At 51.5% G+C, this 21,029-nt stretch overlaps 1 protein-coding gene across 3 annotated transcripts in view; it reads right to left on the reverse strand.

Annotated features, from left to right (window-relative positions):
- Positions 1-3,186: 3,186 nt before the first annotated feature.
- Pola2 (polymerase (DNA directed), alpha 2, accessory subunit) overlaps positions 3,187-21,029 on the reverse strand; it is a 23,783-nt gene continuing 5,940 nt past the window's right edge. For 2 of the 3 annotated variants that reach the window (XM_005384505.2, XM_005384504.2), the window contains exons 5-19: positions 19,408-19,514; positions 17,124-17,317; positions 16,463-16,551; positions 14,897-15,052; positions 14,395-14,457; positions 13,308-13,350; positions 9,925-10,049; positions 9,174-9,212; positions 8,472-8,545; positions 5,629-5,737; positions 5,271-5,377; positions 4,676-4,735; positions 4,311-4,437; positions 3,598-3,648; positions 3,187-3,467 (exon numbers count right to left, since the gene is read on the reverse strand). In XM_005384505.2, the coding sequence (XP_005384562.1) occupies positions 3,213-3,467; positions 3,598-3,648; positions 4,311-4,437; positions 4,676-4,735; positions 5,271-5,377; positions 5,629-5,737; positions 8,472-8,545; positions 9,174-9,212; positions 9,925-10,049; positions 13,308-13,350; positions 14,395-14,457; positions 14,897-15,052; positions 16,463-16,551; positions 17,124-17,317; positions 19,408-19,514 (1,599 nt within the window). In that variant the 3' untranslated portion in view covers positions 3,187-3,212. Of the gene's footprint in view, positions 3,468-3,555; positions 3,649-4,310; positions 4,438-4,675; positions 4,736-5,270; positions 5,378-5,628; positions 5,738-8,471; positions 8,546-9,173; positions 9,213-9,924; positions 10,050-13,307; positions 13,351-14,394; positions 14,458-14,896; positions 15,053-16,462; positions 16,552-17,123; positions 17,318-19,407; positions 19,515-21,029 lie in introns of those variants that run through there. The other variant, XM_005384506.2, reaches the window with a different exon arrangement.

Genomic DNA, 21,029 nt, shown 5'->3' on the forward strand with positions numbered 1-21,029 from the left:
AGGCTGGGCTTGAACTTACTATGTAGCTCTGGCTGGCCTCAAACTCATCCTCCTGCCTCTGCCTCCCAAGTGCTGGGATTACAGGTGTGCGCCATCACCCAGCACGCCTGGCTTTCAGTGGAGTTTAGACATCAGAACTTGCTGCTGACCCACTCCCCATCTCCCGGCTCTGCATCCTCTGGTTTAGTCCACACTTAATGGGTTTCCCCTTAAGGTGATAAAATGGCTTCAGCAGCTCCACCCTCACAACTGTGTCTTTTCTATTAGCCATTAAAGAAACCCGAGTCACTGTGTTTGGAATGGTGTAGGTTATGCCCATTTCTGACCAGTCACTGAAGCTGGGAGATGCAATATTTGGCTTAGGCAAAGTTTGGCTTAGGTAAAGGAGTGTGGAAGAAAGGTGGGTTACTCCAACAGGAAAATTGGGGTGCTAGTTCCATAGGAACAGAGAGTAGGTGCTGGGCAGCTCAGATCTCTGATGACATGTGAAGTGTCTCAGCCACACCCCACTACTTCCTGGCTCTTTCTCTTTGGCAGGCAGGTTGGATATTCGCCTCCCCTACTCTGAAGTCTTTAGACTTCGTAGGGTGACAGAATCCAGGCCACATTCTAGATGGCCACCTGGCTTCCGAGTGTAGTCCCAGGCCTGCCACTCGCCTCTCTTCCTCATCCTTAGAGAAGAAAGTAGTAGTTACCAGGAACAGGGGGTGGGGGCGAGAGTACTTTAGAGTTAGTTAGTGGAGTTATTTGTACAATATTGTGAACATTCTAAAAAACCACCAAAGCAAATACTTTAAATTGGCAAAGTTTAAACTAGGCATGGTGGCCCATAGCTGTAATCCCAGCACTGTGGGAGGCTGAGGCAGGGAGACCAAGCCCATCCTGAGTAATTCAGATTTAGTGAGACTCTATCTCAAAAAGTGGAAAAAAAAAAAAAAACCCAGGCTGCAGATATAGCTCAGTACAAAGGCCTTGGGTTCAACTCCCAGTACTGGGGGAAAAAATTTTGAGAAGGTGAAGTTTATATTAGATTTCAACAATTTTTAAAATGTTAACACCAGTCAAAGCCTTTTGCAAGGAGTTAGAGGTTCCCAGGCTGGAGGCTGAGAACGCAGGACGGGCCTCAGGTGGCTCAGCCTCGGGCCAGGCCCAGGGTCAGCCAAGAGGAAATGCACACCAAACAAAGAAGAGAGGAATCAGCCCAAATGGCTTCTCCCAGCGCTGGGGAAAGGAAGTGGCAGGGCAGGGCGACCCTAGGTCAAGCGAAAGAAAACACTAAGCTCAGGGCGGCCACAGAAGGCAAGGGAGGATGGAGGGGTCCAAGGAGAGCCGCCTGAGGCCCCAGCCCTGGGGACAGCTCCACCTCCACCAACAGCTTTGGTCCTGACATCCACTGGATTTGTAGACACAGGGCTGTGAGGGGCTTTTGCTCCCAAGAGGGGCTTGACTCCCACAGGGCAGCCACTTGGGGGCTGGGGTGGGGCGCCAGGAAGCCCTGGTAAGAGTGGGATGCGTCTCATCCGCCCAGCCCTTGGGTTCGTGTGTCAGGGCCTTGGGCCTGACCAGACTTGTGGGTGATGCCACCCCAGGGTGCTGTGCAGCAGAAGGGGCCCAGCCAGTCCCCACCCTCCCAGATCTTCATTCTAATACATATACCCTCGCACAGGCCCCAGGATGACAGGCGCTGCAGGAAACTGGTGACACAGCTGAATGGGGTCTAGGGACAGTCAGCTGGCAGTTGGTTGGCACTGACTTCCTGACGAAAACAAAAAGGAACCATCTGGTGGCACAGGCGTGCCTGCCAGGCCTGTCTGCTCTCCCCTCTGGGTGTGCACCCTGCTCTTTCTGTTTGAATCTTAGATGCCTGCTCTGGGCCTCCCGGATCATTTCCAATGGTCACATGACTGTATCCAGGCAACGGCCCTCAGCTCCCATTCATGCCGAGTGACAGCGCAGCGCTCTCTCTCTCTCCATTGCCCCCCCACCCCATCTGCCAAAGTCCAAGCTCACCCAGGGCTCTGGGTCCTCCTGAGTGCGCAAGAGGAGGTGGGCTCTGGATCTTGCAAGGGGGAGCAAGGTGTCACCATTCCCCGCAGGGCATCTGCAGAAGCACCACGACCATTGCCAAGGGCTGTGCTCCCCAGAAAAGCAGTGAGTGGCCTCCCCGATAAGGGCTGCAGGATGTGGGCTCAGACAGTGTTTATCGTGGCCAGGGGCCTGGGGCCTGCAGGCTAATCTTCCCAGGCCCGGGTTTTCCAAAGCAGGGAGGGGCAGGCTTCTAGCTGGCATTTGCCATGGTAGGAAAAGTGCTCCCGAGCTGGGGCCACTGTAGCCAGCTGTGGAGGAGGGCTAGGACCCAAAGATGCCTCCCTGGGAAGCCATGGCTGCTTCCTGTGGAGAGGGAGAGCCACTGCCCAAGTTGGGGCTTGTTCTAATTCCTGCCCTCAAAGGAGGCACCCATAAAACTAACGAAACCAAACAGCAGCTCCTTGTGTTCAGAGAGCTGTCTCACTGTGGCCCGGCCAGGTCTGTGGCCCGATTCTATTTCTCAGACCGCGGAGGTAGGAGGCAAAGGCCAGCACTGTTAGGTTACCTATTTATCTCTGAGTCAAGGCATAGGCACCAGCAGCTCGCTACTCCCTCACACACTTCCCTGGCGCCACTGTGGAGGCTTTCGGGTCTGGGCTCCGGCATTTGGGGTGGAGCAGGCTGCAGTTTCGGGACAGAAACCTACCCCCCCTTACCCAGTGGCAGCCCCTCCCCAGACGCCTGGGCACAGGCCCAGGGAGGTGCTGGCACCCTGCAGGCCCCATTTTCCTCGCAATGCTCTGGGCTACACGAGACCTTAGCAGAGTGGTCGCCCCCAGGGCGTCAGGCTTTGGAATGGCTCAGGAAGGTCGCCTCCCCCAGATGGAGAGGTCAGCCAGGACCACGGCACAGCACGCATGTCAGGCCGTGTGGGGGGCGCCCCGGCCCGCGGCCAGCTGCTTGCTCTGCAGCCCGGCCTGCACTCCACACCCAGCACAGCGGCCGAGGGGCCCCTGGAGGCCTCGGGCTGGGGCTGACTGTTCCGAGGGGCTGGCGGGAACCCAGTGTGGCCGGTGCTCGGCCCTGGATGGACACAGGTCAAGTAGGCAACATTCTTTGGCCACAGGCAGGAAAAAGAAAGCGGGAGAAAGACCAAGCTCAGAAGTTACACTCAGGATTTATTTTCATTTCTCCAAAAGTTCTTTGTGTGTTTGAACCGCGTAGGAAATCACCAAGCCTCCCTGCCTCTTCTGAGCATGCAGCTTGCAAAGCCAGTTCACTTCTGGGCGCTGCGCATAGATCCCGAGGCAGGAGCTTCCTTCCAGAGAGAAGCCTGAGCCCAGCCGGGGCCCCGCCCCGCCCTCACAGCGCGCTCCTCCTCTCGGGGCCCCGGTTTGGGGCAGCAGAGGCCCACAGCTGGGCTCCCCGCGTCTGTGAGGCTGCACACAGGGGACAGGAAAGGCATAAGACTCAGATCCTGACCACCTGGGCAGCAACACATGGACTCCGCCGCTCCTCGCCGTCCCCAGGTGGCCTCTTGAGGTACAGGCGGCCAAAGGTGCCGCCCACCTGTCCTTTGGTGAGGCGCCCGGGGTTCACACAGACACAGCCGAGGACGTCCTGGAAGGAAAGAGATTGGGCCACCTCTTGGGGGTCTGACAATGGAGGAAGCATCAGACGCTTAGACCCCAAAGTAGGTTTTACAAAGGGGAAGCAAAGGGGACGAACACTGTGCAGTCAAGACTCAGTTCCTTCTGAGACAGAGGAAGGAATGCGGGGACCTGGCAGGGTGACAGCGCGCTCTCATACTTGCAGACAAACCCGACCCAGCTGTTTCTTGCTTCCCCCAGCTCTCAAGGCCGGTTTGGAAGAGGATTGGCCTGGGAGGATTCCCTGTGAGGGAATCAGGGTGGCAGAGACCAGGACAAACCAAGGGATTCTCTGAGCACTCTCGGCTGAGCCTGCTAGGAGGTCGCATCAGATGGCTAGGAGGGCCGGCAAGGCACACGCAAACCCTCCCGGGTCACCCTGACACGGCCGGGGCCTGGCAAGAGCCCGACAGCCTTCTCTTTCCACCTGGCCTCTCAAGCTCGGTGGTGGGGCGGGGACAGCGCTTACTCAAGCTGGATTTCACTCACAGCTTTGCTTGCCCAGAAGCAATGAAGCCCTAGTCCTGGGCCTCCGAGGCCACTGTCCCCACCCACAGATGAGTGCTGGGTGACCACGGAGGGAAAACCAAAGACTGGCCCTGGTGTCTCTTGGAGAAAGCTAGTCCAAACTACCTTCACAAAGTACTTTAGCTCCGAGGGGGTTATGAGGACATCTGGGGTGAATGGCAGCTGTGCATAGGCATAGAAGTTCTCATAGTCGATGGACATGTCCTCCTGGGGAGGGTAGAGGGGGTAGTAGCTGGGGAGACGAGAGAAGCAGTCAGCAGCAGTGGACTGAGGGATCCCAGCCCCAGACGGGCTCCCTGCCCCTCCTACTCCCAGACCAGCCTTTGCCTTTCTGTGCTGGCGGGGGGACAGAACACAGGCTTGTCACAGGGTGACGTTCCCTGGTGGAAGGCTCTGACAGCCAAGTCTGTCACAGCTCCACGACTCCCAAGTGCTGTCTTCTCAGCTAGCGGCCCAGGGAGTGAGCTCACCTCCTCTGCATCAGGATGTGCTTGAGAATCCGGCTGAATCTGTCTGAAGTCCCGGAAGAACTGAGGAAGGAGGGACAGCGTGAACTGGACCCAGAGCCCCGTTATTCAGCCTGTGGCTCTTCAGGTCAGGCCTGAGAATTCAGTAAACTAGAGTGAAGCTAAGTGGCCCGGACCACACCGACGGGACAACACCTCTGAGGGAGCTTGGAGACCCACTCACAGGCAGCTGCTTGCCCACGTCAGAGGGAAACAACACGCCAGGCTGAGAGGAGATGGCAGGAGTCCTGGTCATCAAGATCAAGGATGGCCAGGGCCGGCACCATCTTGGGTGAGAGGACTCGGTGCCAGTGTCACCATGGGGTGACAGGCGACTCTGCGTCTCAGGCCTCAGCCTGGCACACACCCAGCTCGGCTGGCCTGGCCCGCTCATTCTCCTTCCCCTCAACGAGGGAGAAGAACCAGCTACTCAGCCCCAGTGCCATGAGTCCGGGTGCCTTTGACTCTCTGGGGGCCACACTGTGTTCTGGAGAAAGAGAGCCCTTTGGGGTAAACCATGCTCCGGTGTCCTGCTCGCTGGCCTGGACAAGCTTCTCACCTGCAGATCTCCTCGGCTCCCATGTGGAACAGCAGGTCCGTGGACGTCAAGCCGAAGATCACCCCGTTTATGGAGAGGCTGCAGGGCTCTGACACCAGCTGTACCCGCTGAAACGAGAAGGGGCGATACACACGTTTACAGAATGGCCGGAAACTTCTTCCCCAAGACAGCAGGCAACCATGGAGGACAAACCCACGTGCAGCAAGACACTCACCTTCGCCTGCTGTGAAAAGGGGTTTAAGAGTCAGGCTATGTGTGTGCCCCGAAAAGCCCTCTCTGCCCTCCCGCTCAGGGCTGCAGCCCAGGCACTATGCCCGCTGCACGCTGGCTGTTTGCTGGGCATGGGGAGCATGGGTACCTTTTTATCCTCTCGTGACAGATCGGGGTAGGTGAAAGGCGGCTGAGGGTACACGGGCTCATGGTGCACATCTCTCAGCGACGGAACAAAGACAAGGTGGGAGCCGGAGCTACATTGTCAAACACAAGCATGAGGGGGAGAAAATAAGCACAGCTGAGCTGGAATGGCAGGCCAGCCGCCAGGGAGGCTTGGAGTCCAACTCTGCGCTGTGGAGATGCTGTCCTGTCACCGGCAGAGAGGCCCTTTACTCTCCCATGCACATCCATCTGTGTCGGCTCAGACTGCCCAGGGCACCCCAGCCCTTGCTGTGGGACACCCCACTACTGGATGCAGGGGAACTAGTGCTTGGTAGAAAAAGGGGAGAAGAAAGTGAGATCTAGAAAGTCTTGACCGACAAGGATTTGACCAAGAATGACAGTCTTGGAGCCAGGTGCAGTTTGCAGACATTCAGTCTCGCTGACACACAGCTCTGCGATGTGAGGCAGGGACCCTTCCGGGGAAAAACCAGGCACTAGTGTTAGACGCTGAGACCAAGATCAAACTGAAACCTCCGGACTAGCCAAGTCCTGGAGTGCGATTACCGAGACCCTTGCAGAGAGAGACAGAGCACAGGCCGGGCAGCTCTCGCTGGACCAGGCCCTCGGTTTCTGCTCTCAGCACTGCTGGGGGTGAGAAAGTGAAAGAAACATTTAACAGCAACAGCAAGCTGACAGCAGATGTTTCCCTGGACCGAAGCAGAAGGAGAATTTCGTGCGAGTGGAGAAGAAAGCTGTGACTCTCAGGCCAACTGTTTATTTTCTCCAGCCACACAAAGGAGGGAGGGGAAAACCCCGTTTCCTTGGTTCCCTAAGTTGTCCTGGGCAGGGGGACCCATTATAAACCAAACAGGCGTGAAGCGTTACTCTGAGCACGTTCAACACCTGCCGACCCTTCTCCCTCACAGCTCCTTTCTCCTCTTGCTCAAAACCCAGGGACTGAGGCGTGGGTGACTGTTACGTCAGCTCATGCCTACCATGGCCCTTCCCGAACAGAACCCCGAGGCCAAAGGGACCTCTCACATGAGTTACTACCCCTCTGACACGGAGAAGTTCACCATAGTCTCCCAAGTCTGGAGTCTGCCAAACAGGCTGGGAGGGGAACTTGAACGGGACAATCCCGACTCCAGATCTCATATGCTTCAAGTTGGTGATGGACACAAAGGTCCAAAGTGCAAGGGATGAAACTGCTGCTTCAGCACAAGCCCTGGAAGGACCAGGGTTAAGGAGGAGGCGCCCCCCTGCTCAGGGTTATGAACCAGCCATGGGGGGAGGGGGAGAAAATTCCAGCTATGCTCAGCATTGCACAACTTCTGCCGTCACAGTGGGAGGGTCTCGCTGTGCTCCTTCCAAAGGCCAGTGCTTGGGCTTTGCTCAGCTACCAGGAAGCTGAGGCTTCCCCTCTGGTTTGGTGTCTGCTGATAAACGCCACTCCTCACCTGGGGACTGGAGTTTATATACTATTTTGGGAAGGGCGGGGCAGCGCCCCTTGCTCCAGGGGCCACACAGCTGGAAGATCAAAGTGCCTGGTAGTGCTGGGTACCGGCCCCGGAGTAACAATGCCTGTCTGTTCTTTGTTTGTACCACTGCCGTCAGCACCACGAGGGCCGAGGAACCGCAACTGGAACCTCACCCTCACTCAGCGTGGAGGCTCCAGCCAGCTCAGTGCCTGCCTGCTCCGAGACTGACCAAAGCAGAGTATGGCCCCGCTCTTGCTTTCGGGGGTGATATGAGGGGCTCTAGGTGCTCAGGCGTGAGGAACTCGATCAGGGCTACAAGTCTGGGAACGCAGCGAAGGCACTTGAGCCCTCCTCATGCCAGGTGGGGCAGGAGGCCGGACAGGACCAGCCGAGGCTGCTGCAGCCCAGCTTGGCTCTTGGTGTGGCTGAGTTGGGGTGCTCTATCCAGGTCCCCTGCCTGCTGTCCTGGTTTAGGGAGGCAGTACCCTGACTAATCTGCCCTGGGATCTGTTCTCACAGTCCAAAGGCGGAAGATCATACATTTTGTTTTAGAAACCACCTTTGTTACAGACTGTTTTTAAAAGGCACCTCAGGAATGTTTGTTTTTTACGAGCTCAGCTACAGACAAGCAGATCCCATGAGGAGATCCGTCACTATACCACTTTCTTTCCGACTCTGGCACAGGAGGAAAAGACACAGGAACTGAGGTATCAGCTTCCAGAATGACTTTCTGCTTCTAGCATTTGACTCTTCCTGGAACTGTGACTTTCCTCTCAAGTTAGAACTGCACAGTCTCACATCACTGCTGTGACCTTTGCAGTCCCTTCCGTCTGGGGAGGACATAAGAGCTGCCCCCTCTCCTTGCCAAGAGCTCCTACCACCCATACGTGAGTGAGCCCAAGCTCATTCCCTGAGTCGCCGCTTCCTTGTTAGGTGGGACTGGCACTGACTCAGAGAAGGAACTTGGGCTCACTCACACGTGGAGAGGTTTTGAGCCACAAAGGGTCTTGTGTCAATCATCAAACACTTCTAGGTCCTGGGAAGATTCTCCTAGGACACTAGTTTATACAGAAGACAGTGAGAAGAGGAAGTAAAGAAGAGGAAGAAAGCCAAGGGAGAGGGAGAGCCCCTGTAGCCTTTGCTTTTAAGATGTTTATCTCTGTTTGACACAGATGCTTCTTCACTCCACATGTGTGTGCTTTGCGTTCAAGGATTCTATGTGATCTCAGAGCTCAAAAGGACAGAAAGGACAGGAACTAGCACTCCTTTCTGAGTTTCCGTCTCTTACGGGGAAGTGCTGGAGGAACCGAGGCAGCCTCAAGTTCTGTCCAGCAGTTGCAATTCTGACCTTCTTGTCCCTTCAATAACTGTTCGCAGACACTGCTTAAAAACATCTTCAAACGGACTCGTCAGCAGACAGCTCTGCAAGAAAGGAAAGGACTCGTTATTGGGGAGGCAGCTGGCGTCCACCCCGGGAACACTCGGTGGGGGACTCTCCACTGCCAGCTGCTGGGCTCAGGGCTGACGGGGACATGCAAAGGGCTGGTCTACGGGTGGGAGCAAGAGCTGGGGGAAGAATTAATCCTCTCAAATGCAAACCGAGAGGCTAAAACGCAGAGTGCTTCCAGGGAAGGCGAAATTCCTGACAGGGCAGGAGACCCTGGCCCTCGGTCAGGAAGATGTCCTGGGAAGGGATATTTGTGCTTTATGCACCAAGGACAGCAAGACGTGAATTATCAGCTTAGGGTAGCAGCCAGCTATGGTAAGATCCTCTCACAGCTCTGTGACTGGGATGCCTGTGTCTGTGCTACTGCGCTTACACTGAAGCCACAAAGGAACCATGTATTTCCATTTCCCTCCCCAGCTTCCAGGAGACCTGACATTAGGGTGAAACTAAACCCTCAAAGTGGAGCTACTCCTTAACCATGTTCTTCCCATTAGCGCAGGCTCGTTTAGGCTCTTTACAGATGAACTCCAAAAGGGAGGGAGAAGGGAGGGCCGCTCCGCGCAGGACTGTCTGCTGCCCTCCCCCGCCCGCCCCGATACTCACCTCCACCTGCTCGTGCTTAGCATCCAGGAAAGGACCAAACTGCACAGGCGCCCAAGGGGGAGAAAAGCCAGCAGAAGAACGAATCAGAATGGCATGCTTCTGCAAACGCCTCCTCCAGCTGTTCTCTGCCCACAGTCCACCTATCCTTCTGAGGCTGCCGGAAGCCTGGGGACAGGCAGCAGACGGGCTAGGGGGTATCCGGCCAATTGCACGGGCAGAAGCTCAGAGCCCTGGATGGAGAGGCTCCCAGTGCCCTGTAACCTGCACCACCATCCCAGGACAATGGGCTTTCTGCTTTTCAGGACTTAGAAGGGCAGGTGAGCACCGTGCTAACAGTGGGACAAGTGCAGAGATTCACTTAGAAGCCAGAATAGTGAGACAGAGGCAAGAACTCTGTAAAATCAATGAGGGGCCACAAAAAACACTGGACTTTTACAATCAGCAAAGGCCTTCAATCATGTACAGCTCTCCACGATGCAGATTAAAAACTAAAAAGAAGTGATGCATGCCTATAAAATCCCAGCACGCGGGAGGCTGAGGCAGGAAGATTGCCATGAATTCGAGGCCAGCCTGGAGCCTGGGCTACATAGTGAGTTCAAGTTCAGCCTGAACTCACTACACAAGGAGTCTTAAAAAAAAAAGCCTGACATGCTTCCTAAAATTTAGAGGAGCATTAGATCCTTATCTAAGGCCAACTCCCCAGTTTTCCCACTGCTGTCTCCCTGCACACAGGGTCCCAGGGGGCTCCTACCAGGATGCAGACATCCGGCTGGTCATGGTTGATGATGGAGATCAGGTCAAGCAGGGGGTCATATGTGATGCTATCAGACGTGGTGTATGGCCCACAGGCAACTAGGACCATGGTTTGCTCAAAACCTAAGAAAAGATCGCCAGGTCTTGATTAGAGGACTGACAGCAGGATGGTGAAAGAAGGGGTCACTGGAGGGAAGTGCCACGGAATCCACCATATTGAGACGCCTTTTGCACTTGACCCTGGGAATCCAAGATGAAGAAAAGCTGACCCGGCCCTCCAAGAACAAGCTACCGGGTACCGGGTGGAGGACACAGGCCAGTGAGCAGATAAGTGAGCTGCAGTGGCAGTCAGGAGGCGCTCACTAGGAGGAGACGTTCTCATCCGGGAGCAAGGGCAAGGCAGGGTACAGGAGAGCACTGAGCTTCAAGGGTGGTCAGAGTTAGGGACTATGTGGTCCTCCAGTGTGGCAGGAGACATGGTGCTGAGGAGTCCAGAAAGGCAGGCTGGCCTGAAAGGCCAGGGAAGGAGACTCCCGGATCCCCAGCACATGCTGTTCTCTTTCCTGCTTCTACTGCAGTCTCAGTGGGGCTGGAACTTGGTGCCTGGGCCTCCCCTAAGCAAAGGCTGGCACAGGTCCAGCTCTGGGTTCTCAGACTCACTCCTGGGCAGAGACAAGGCGGAGCTGACCTGGGCCAGCTGAGGTGCCCGGATGACACAGCTGCGGAATCCCTGCCACTTGGACACGAGAGCTGTGAGGCCTGTGTCCTGGTCCTGAGTCTACGTTTCTTTTTTTTCTTTTTTTTGGTCTTTTTCGAGACAGGGTCTCACTCTGTGGTTCAGGCTGGCCTTGAGCTCACCTTGTAGCCCAGGCTGGCCTTGAACTCGCAATGATCCTCCTGCCTCGGCCTCCCAAGTGCTGGGATTATAGGTGTGCGCCACCACGCCTGGCTACGGAGCCTAGGTTTCTAATCCTAGTCCAGTCTGGATACCTTGATTGCCCTGAACAAATTCTCTTTTTTAAAAATTTAGTCTGAGCCAATTTCTGTGTGGTTTATAAAAACAACAAAATGCAAAGATCTCTGACTTCTTAACATGCAGTTGCTTTAGCTCCCTATCACTGCTCTAACAAATTATCCCAAACTTTTTGGCTCAACACAAATTTATTATCTTACAGTTCTGGGGACAGAAACCCTAAAATTGAGGTCTCGGCAGGGCTACGTCCCTTCTGCAGGGTCTAGGGGGCAGTCGGAGTCTTCACCCTTCCAGTTTCTGGAGGCTGCCTGTGTTGCTGGGCCCATCTTCCAATCTTCAAAGCCACAGCCTGACACTGCTACTCTCTCAGATTCCGGTCTCCCTCCCCGCCATCCTTTTTTATAAGGAGCCATGTGATTACACTCATTCCACCTGCATAATCCAGGATAATCTCCCCAGCTCAAGATCTTTAATTTGCTCATACAAGCCAAGTTCCCTTTACCACATAAAGTAACATATCCATGGGTTCCAGGGCCTGGGGGGTGGGCACTATTCAGTCTACCACAGTAGTAACACCATGAACCAGGACAGAGTTCAAGGGGAAGGGACCTTTCATGTGGTGCTAGGGCAGGGCATAAAGCTGTGTTTGGTTCTGAGAGGCCTACAGGAGATGTAAGCCCCAGAGGATGCAAAAGTGCTGGGAAGGTGAGGTCACCCTCTTATTCTATATTTCCACACCTTTCAGAAGCTTCTAGAAGGCTGGGTGTGGTGGTGCACGCCTGTAATCTTAGTGCTTGGGAGGATGAGGCAGGAGGATCATTGCAAGTTCAAGGCCAGCCTGGGCTACAAAGCGAACTCAAGGTCAGCTTGAACTGCATAGGAAGACCCTGTCTCAAAAAGACAAAAAATAAATAAACAAACAAAAAAAACCAGAAGCTTCTAGAAGCTTCCCTGGCACACAGCTCAGGCTCCTGGCACCTCAGCCATGTTAATTCCATTATTTGAAGCTGATCTAGTGTCACCATGTGACCTTTGTCCCCATACAACTATTTTCTGATATACGGTACAATGTCATGAACTCCTAACTTTCATTCCTGATTCTAGGTCAGCTCATGAAAGACCTCACACACTGTCAGTGTGTTCAGGGTGTCGGCAGTATGCCAACCTCGGCATCTCCGGCTAAAGTATTCCGCTGTGCCTGAGGGTATTTTGAAGCAAGGTTTGTCAAAATTTCTTTTTTCCTTTACCTACATCAGTTTCAAATAACACTATACTTTCCTTTTTAGACATTCTTTTTTAGACAAGCTTTTTATCTTGGAATAACTTTAGAATTGTAAAAAGTTGCAAAGATAGCACAGAATTCCTGTATATCTTCCATCCAGTATCCACTAACATTAACACCATGTGTAACTATGGTACGTTTTTTGGAATTAACGCAAGTCTGTAACTGTTCATAAACTCCTGGCTTTATTCAGACGTCATGAGTTTTTTTCTATGAGTACCCTTTTCTAGGATCCAATCTAGAATGCTAATAAGCTTTTTTTTGGAACCGGGAGTCGAATTAAGCTCTTTTTAAAGCATCCATCATCCAGGTGTGGTGGTTCATGCCTGCAATCCCAGCACAGAGGAGGCTGAAGCAGGAGGATTGCCTTGAGTTTGAGGCCAGCCTGGACTACATAGTGAATTCAAGGCTAGCCTGAACTAGAGTGAGACTGTGTCTCAAAGAAAAAAAAGTACATTTTTCTCTTTCAAAATAACTTTCAGCTGGGGATATAGCTCAGTGGTGTAAGCACCAGCCTGGCAAGTGCAAGGTCCTGAGTTCAATTCCCAGTACCAAAATAACTTTCAAACACCTATTGAATAGAAGTCTTTTTTTTTTTTTTGAGACAGAGTCTCACTATGCAGTTCAGGCTGGCCTTGAGCTCACATTGTAGCCTAAGCTGGTCTCAAACTCCCTACAATCCTCCTGCCTCAGCCTCCCGATTGCTGGGATTACAGGCGTGTGCCACCATGCCCAGTTAAATAGAAGTCTTTGAAGGTGAGAACACTTCTACTTCTTACAAGGCTTGGACCCAGTGGCTTGTTTTTGTCTTGTTGAGACAGGGTATCACTATATAATTTAGCCTGGCCTTGAACTCACTTTGTAGCCCAGGTTGGCCATGAACTCAAAGTGATCCTCCTGCCTCAGCCTCCCAAGTGCTGGGATTATAGGTATGCACCACACCCCCAGCTGCCAGTGGCTTTTTGACAAAAGGACAGTGAGGTCACCAATCAGCTATGTCCATCCTTCTTGGCTAAGTCACTCTCAAGCAGCTTCTGCAGCTTTCTTGGGCCTATGGATCTGTATTCCTAAAACCCTGTCCACCACCCTTTGCTGTTGGTAAAATAATTTTTGAGCAAAAACTTACCTCCGTCCTCTTCAGTGGGCTGATAAAAGGGAAGCGGCACACCCTTAAAACAGAAGAAAAAGAAGAAAAGCTCAGTTAAGGCCACACACCAACCACTGCCCAGTGCTAAGGAAAGGCGAGCGCCAGTGGGGGCCTCAGCAATGCACTGTGCGGGAGACTGGAGGAGGGGAGCAATGGGAGGGCGGGACTTTTCCTCACACTGTGGAACTAATGCCCCAGAGTGAAAAGGACTTGCAGTGTTCAGGGTGTCAGAGCACAGGACCGCACTGACAAATTCTCTCCAAACACCCAGAACAATCGAGAGCAAAGATAGTGCCTGAAACGTCAGCACGCTGCCAGGCAACCACGGGAGAGAAGGGTTCCTGCTACTTTTCCTACGACAATCCCCAGAGGTCTGCTGCCTAGAGCACGGACAGGTCAGCTATGGCCTGAGGGCCAAGCCTACCCGGAGCCTGTTTCAGATAGGAACTTTTATTGGAACTCGGTGGACTTATTTGTTTACAAACTGTCTGTGGCTGCTTTTCACTCCAGTGGCAATTTCATCACTGAGAGAACTACAAAGCCTAAAATATTACCTGGGCTTTGTAGAAATAGTTAATGTAGAGCCCGGAGGTTGGTTCCCACTCTACAGATATGGAATTGACTGACTCCACAGTCATTCTATAGAGAGAGAACTGACTGACAAATAGGCATGTAGCTGCTTGTGGGGCTGCGCTCCTATAATCCCAGCTATTTTGGAGGCTGATGCAGGAGGATTGCAAATTTAAGGTCTGCCTGGGCAACTTGGTGAGACTTTGACCCAAAATAAAAAATAAAAAGGGCTGCAGATATGGTTCAGTGGTAGAGTGCTTGCCTAGCATGTGTGAGGCCCTGAATTTTCAGTAATGCACAAAAAAAAAAAAAAAAAAGAAAGACAGAAACAAAACCCCAAAACAAAACATAGAACAAAACAAACAAAAACCCAAAGCCAAAAACAAGACAAAACACCCCAAAACACACAGCCTTATAAAGGACCGTTTTTTAGGTGAAAGGCCTGCACATACTGTGCCTGCAGCCAAACAGGAGGGGCGGAGGGGCCACTCTGTACCTCATAGAGTTTGGTGGCAACAAGTTTTCTACCAGTGGTGTTGATCCCTTCCACGACTACAACCTGAAAGACAGAGACAAAACAGGTCGGCTAACCAAGGGAGCTACGCGAGAAGTCCGGAAGAAATTATTTTGATTAAGTATTTTGTAACTCTCAACTTAGGGCGTCTTTGTGGAAAACAAATTAAAGGGGGCTGCATTAGCAGTGACAATTATACTCTCCACAAATGATCTAATTCTCACAGCAATCCCATGAGGTAAGAATCCTCATCCTCATTTTCTCGGTGAAACGCCTTGCCACAGCCACACACTTCGTGGGGAGCAGCTGGGATCTGGACCTGGAGAGTCAGATCCCACAGCTGCCCTCAGCGCACATAGGGCAGAGTGGAGGGGGACGCGGCAAACCTGCATCTCACAGCGTCCGAGAAGGGAACCGAGATGCAGCTACCCCCAGCACCCCACAACCGCACATTGCTCCTCACTGTGGCCTCTTCTGACCTCACCTGTCCAGGAAACAGAGAATACTCTCTGAGCTCAGACAGATCCACCGGAACCTGAGCCCCAGACGAATGTTCCCGGTCTCCCTCAATAATCACGGACTTGCTGTTCAGCTTCCCATTGCTGTCACAGCCAATTTGGCCCAGCAGGGCGACAGGCTCCTGCCAAAGGGAGGGTGCCACGTTAGAATGACAGTCTTTGGGGCAGGAGTGCAACATCTGAAGTCAACAGGAGGCACAAAAACCCCTCCTCCCGCACACGTGGTTTTTTTGCAGGACGTCACTTTGGCCCTGAAGTGACCACAGCACTGCTACCGATGCCAGAGGGAGAAGAACTGTGCATCACGTGAGCCCCGAGTGTGCAGCGACCCCCTCAACCCACAAAGCTGTGCACAGCTTTGGCTTCACAACAGCTCACATCTACTGAGCCTACTAAATACCAGGCACTGTTCTAATAGCTGAAATGCATTCATTTGCTTAATCACCATACCCACAGGGTGGGTACGGCGGAACCCATTTTACAGATGTAGGAATGAGCGGCAGAGAGGCGAGATAATTTAGTCAAGTTCAAACAGTGGGTAAAGCCTAGCTCTGAAGCCCAAAAGTTTGATTGCAGAGTCACATTTTTAGCCACACACCACATTGCCCTGTAAGAGGAAGTTCTTCGGGCCAGGGATGCAGCTCAGTGGCACAGCGCCTGCCTGGCAAGCACAAGGTTATGAGTTCGATTCCGGGTCCCCCCAAAAAGAGGAAGTTTTTCATCGGCTGAGCTGAAAGTCTCTTTTTCAGTAGCTCCCTCTCTCCTGATCCCACTCTTGGGACAGACAGAGGGAGTCTAACCTTCTCCACAGGACTATACCTCCCTGCCCATCTCCAGGACTCCTCCCAATCTTTCCAAAACTTCCTCAGATGACAGTTTTGCTTTCTTCTTCCCTAAGCCATCATTCTTATCTGGATGCAAACCTATGACAAAAGTATATCTCCCCTTCAATTAAAGAAAGGATCCTAGAGTCGCTGGCCCATATGCAGATGTAAAAATACTACTGGTCACCATGGGTCCTCAGTGACAGAGATCAATAGGTCACAAGACCCTGGAAACCCCTTGCCTGCTGCTGTCCTTGTCCTGGATGCCTTCTATCTGAAGGGACTCTCTGGGGCTTCTGGCCCCGCCACAAGGGCGTGAGACCTCCAGTGTCAGCTTTTATGCAACACCTTAATCCAAGCGGAAGAAAGTAACTCTCTGCTCACAAAACCAGGGAGTGCTGGGCATGGTGGCTGTGATCGCAGCACTTGGAAGGCTGAGGCAGGAGGATCACTGCAAGTCTGAGCCAGCCTAGGCTACATAGTGAGTTCAAGGACAGCCTGAACTAGGTAGTGAGATCTTGTCTCAAACAACAACAAAAACCAAACTGGGAGTGTTTCTAAGTCTTTCCTCAGAAGGACCTATTTTACCACGTTGAACCAAGCCAGATGTTCTAACTAGGAAACAGCAGTGAAAGGGAAAAGGATGTCTCTTCACCATTGATTTACAAATGTAAAATCAATTCACAAAAGTTCTTGAATGACTCTTACTTGTGCTGGGACCAGAAGAGGAGTAAAAGCCTCAATCTTGTAATGTTCCTTGAGTTCGCTGCCCAGCTCTTCTATTTTCCAGGTCAGAACTGCAATCCCAGAGGTGAAAAAGTGTTGTGTTAAAGACAAGGCACTTGCAAGAAGAGGGCACAGCGTGTTGTAAAGTATGACAGTCGGTCATGTTACAGGTGAGCTGTGCCGGGGAGCCCTTCCAAAGCCCTAGCTGTTTTCCCAATATCTGGGGGCTAACTTGGGCTTCCACTTGGCCACAGGCGATCACACTGCACAACCTGGGACGTCTGCCTGGTCCCCGTCCCCACCCTGTGCTTTTCCTTTGCTCAGGTCACAGCAAGTGTTTTGGGGAAGTCAAAGCCGAACTGGAGAGGGCTGAAGGAAGAAGCTATGAAATGTCCTTCACGTGAGGTTGAATTCCCTCACATAGTTCAAGTTTTCATCCCTGGGAATCATCACACGCTTTTTCTTCAGCAAAGTGATGGAACTTGGACAATATCGCTCACTGCCCCTCACTAACAGAGGATGCATGAGGACGCCGAACAACCCATGATCTACATAGTCCAAGGCAGCCTTAGAACTGGCTGCTTCCTCTAACCCTTCTACGTGATTTTACATCCAATAGAATTTCAGAGGGAACCACAATCACCTTCTCGGATGTCTGTGAGTTTCTGAAACATGGATTTGTAGCTCCTGGTCAGGGGCTCTGGACACCCCACCACCTTCAGGCTGACGCGTCCAGCCCCTCCTCTCCCAGACCACGTCACCCCCTGTGCTGAGCCAAAGGTGGTGACCACCTCTCCGCGGTTATTTCTTGAGTTGTATTTCTGGGAGGGAGTGGCGCTAGTTAGAAGCAAAACAGTTTAATGTGATGGTGTTCATAGCTAAAAAGGGAGACAGGAACAAAATAAAGTTAGCATTTGCAAAGAAGGAGCAGGGAAGCAATATGGCTTTATGAATCCGATCAGCCAAATAGGGTTGGACAGGCTGGGACCTTGCAGGAATTTCAGGAATGAGGGGCTGAGGAATACCAGGCCAAGAAGGAATACCGAACATGTTTAGAGTCTAAAGACAGAACCATGTTTAAAAAGGTTGTCATTTACCCAGCAATACAACTAAACAAAGCCACACAGAACCTAAACTCTGACTGGACTGAAAAGCAAGCTTCAAAAATAATTTTCCTTTCTTCTTATGAACTGTCAACATGAGGGCACCGTCTGAGCCTAGAATTGTGGATATATCAAAAGTGTCTAAGCAGCTATAAAATTCACAAAATAGGTCAAGCTAGAAACAAGAAAATGAAGTTAAAATTAATCAGCTCTCCCCAGGGTCTGTGGAGGTGGGGACGGAATGAATTCACAGCCAGCCAGTGACCAAACATTCCTGTGCGCCAGGGCTCCGCTGACAAGGCCTCGGATTTCCATTCCCTGGCTGGTGAATTACGCCTCCAAGAGCACACGGATGCCGCTGATCTCTTTGGCCACCTCTAATCCTTCACTGGTGAACATCGCGGAGAGAGGCCTACTTACAACAGGCTTCCTTTAATGTGTGAAACTCTGCAGAACCAGTTCCGTGCAAGGCATCGCTTCGACTGACGCCATTCCCTCCTTTTTTCCAGACAGAGGCTCCAGAAAGTGAGCTCAACTAATTAGCTCTATCTCCAGTGCTGCCTCTACTGAATAATTTACAAGTTACTTTCATAAATTACAAAACCAGTTTCTGATGTCAGCTTTATTAGTGTATATTAAAAAATGATGAGACTGCATAGCGCAGACTTCTCTGAGCTCCTCCCTGTGTAGCTCCGAGGGACGCCGGGCCCTTTAATGCAACTGGACGCTCAGGGGCCAGGTGTAAACAGATCTGCAGGTTGCAAAGGATTCTGTGTTCGGAGGGCGTCACCCCTATAATGGTGCCGGTGCACTTCTGAGATCCACTGCTATGCACTGGCTTTCAAAAATGCCCTTAGTTGTTGGGTGTAGTGATGTCCGCCTGTAATCCCAGCACTCCAGAGGCCAAGGCAGGTGGATTGCCAAGAGTTCGATCGAGGCCAGCCTGGGCTATACAGTGAGTTCAACGCCAACCTGAACTACTCAGGTAGACTGTCTCAAAAACCAAAAACAAAACAAAGTCCACTGACCACCCATCTTGAATGAATATAGAGCTTCTGTCACTGCCTAAGGTGATAGAGCTGAAAAATTGTAACTTCCCGTTGAGATAGTCTAGAAATGACTCTTAGCAGCTAGTTTGTTAAACAGTTAACATCACTGGTACAGACACAACAGAACCTGTAAACACTTTTACCTGGCAAAACACCAATATGGGATTCTCTAACGTAAGACGTATCATTTACGGATTTAAAGAAAAATCACGTATGGTCTTTGTGGGTTTACATTCAGTAGTGAGCAGGAATAAGATATCAATTAACCCAGTGTAGATTCACAGTGACAAGAAAACACTCAGAAACTAGTTGTAACTGGAGTGAGGAACAAGAAACAGGTTATACAACATTATGAACAAAGGTGTATACTTTTCTTTTCTTAAAAAAAATAAATAACTTCAGATTTTCAAAAGCAGAAAGAAACCCAACAATACCCGTACTAACAGAAGCAGGTGAAAGCCTATTTGCCTGTACTGGCAAGACTCACGATTCCCAGGCTTCTGAATAGACAGCTTGTTTTGAATAAAAGATATCATTTCCTGATATAGGAAATCAAGCCTAGAAAAAGTGGGTGGAAAGTGAGTTTCCTTAATTACTGTAAGAAACAGTAATTTTCCACAAAGGAAGAGAAAGCTGGGGAGCTAGAAGGTAAAAGGCTTTCTGGCCAGTTCAGGGCGGAATCCACCTCCTCCTGGTTAATGAGTTACTCTGCAGTCAGGTGGCAGGAAAGGAGGGGAGAGCGTGTTCTGGCCCCAGAGTCGAGCACCATCCCTACCTCGGAGAGAAACTGGAGGGCGAGAGGAGCTGATGCGGGCTGCGAGCAGACACACTCCTTTTCGTTACGGGAGTCTCTGGGGTGGTGATAGCCCGCTTCTGAGAACCCTAGGAACAAAGCGGAAGACAAAACCCCGGTCACTTTGGCCCCAGTTGCTAAGGAAGTGTGCGGTTCCTCAGGAGGAAAACGGCGAGCGGCACCTAAATGAAGGGCACAGGACAGGACTGAGTTGGTTCTCCTAAGGCCCCATCTTCCCAGAACAACCTCGGAAAGAAATCTGCAACCACTACAACCCACTATCATCAACTCACTGTCCTGATTTGAAGGCAATTATGAAAAAAGCAACCATTCTCCAAAAAGCCTCGCCAGGCAGGCTGACTCCTGACAAGTCTCTCAGGTCCTCTCTCACATTCTGCCCTTCTTCCCTTTATTTTATTTATTTATTTTTACTTTCTGAGACACGGTCTCACTATGCAGTTCACGCTGGCCTTGAACTCACTTTGTAGCCCAGGCTGGCCTCAAACTTGAAATGATCCTCCTGCCTCAGCCTCCTGAGTGCTGGGATAACAAGCGTGAGCCACCATGCTCAGCCTCCTCTCCTCTTTAGAACAGACCTGGGTTTTGCAAGGTGTGTGGCTCTGACCTTTGTGCACATTTTCCCCGAGAAGGGATGGGACTATATTACACTGCTTTTGGCCAAGTCTACCACACATTTTCCAAATTAAAGGCGGGAATGACTCCAGGCAGATAACACAGTTGAGCTCATACTTGGAGAATACTTAGTGAACACCTCACTGCTATTCACTTCTGGAGTTTTTGGCTCAGCAACAAGAATCGCAAGATAAGCCCAGCACGGAGGATGAAACACTGAGACTCGGGCCTCCCGCAAGTCTAGGGGTAACTGAGTATAACACAAGAAACACAAAAATCCTTGCCCCTTACACAACCCGGAGGCCTCCTAGTTTGCTGAATCCTTTTCTACCCGAGGGCTCCTCCTGGTGGCAAATTTATGCCATGCCACAAGGTGGGGAGCAGCAGAGGCTTGGAGATTGAAAACCAGGGTGCAGAAGCTGCGATAGAAACTATATTTTTAAACTGGGCATGGTGGCGCACGCCTGTAATCCCAGCACGTGGGAGGCTGAGGCAGGAGGATCATTGAGACCCTGTTTCAGAAAGTTCAAAAAGAAAAAGAAGATACAAATTGTAGTAGCTATAATATAGTTAAAATGTAAATCTTCAGTACAGTGGCACCTTGGTTCACAAATTTAATTTTTAATTCTTTCCACAACTCTGGTCTCAAACCGAATCCAATTTCAATATAAGGTCAACATTGAACCTAACCATTGAGTTTGATTTGGTTTTTGTCCAATTCAGTTTGTGACCAGAATCATGGTAAGAGGAAGTGAGAGGCTGCCGATCCTGGAAGTGGGGCTGGTGGGACTGCCCTGAGTTAGGTTTTGCGGCGGAGAAAAGGAAGATTTAAGGCGCTCTCCCAAGCTGGTGGCCTGAGCAGATGGAAGCATGAAGAGGTCCCGCACTGGGATGTGGACTCTGCAAAGACCACCTTTAGGGGACATCAAGAGTTGAGTTATAGTCTCTCCAATCTTTTTTTTTTTTTTTTT

The sequence above is a fragment of the Chinchilla lanigera genome, unplaced genomic scaffold (genome assembly GCF_000276665.1).
Source record: "Chinchilla lanigera isolate Chin_1 unplaced genomic scaffold, ChiLan1.0 scaffold00021, whole genome shotgun sequence".
Classification (NCBI taxonomy): Eukaryota; Metazoa; Chordata; class Mammalia; order Rodentia; family Chinchillidae; genus Chinchilla; species Chinchilla lanigera.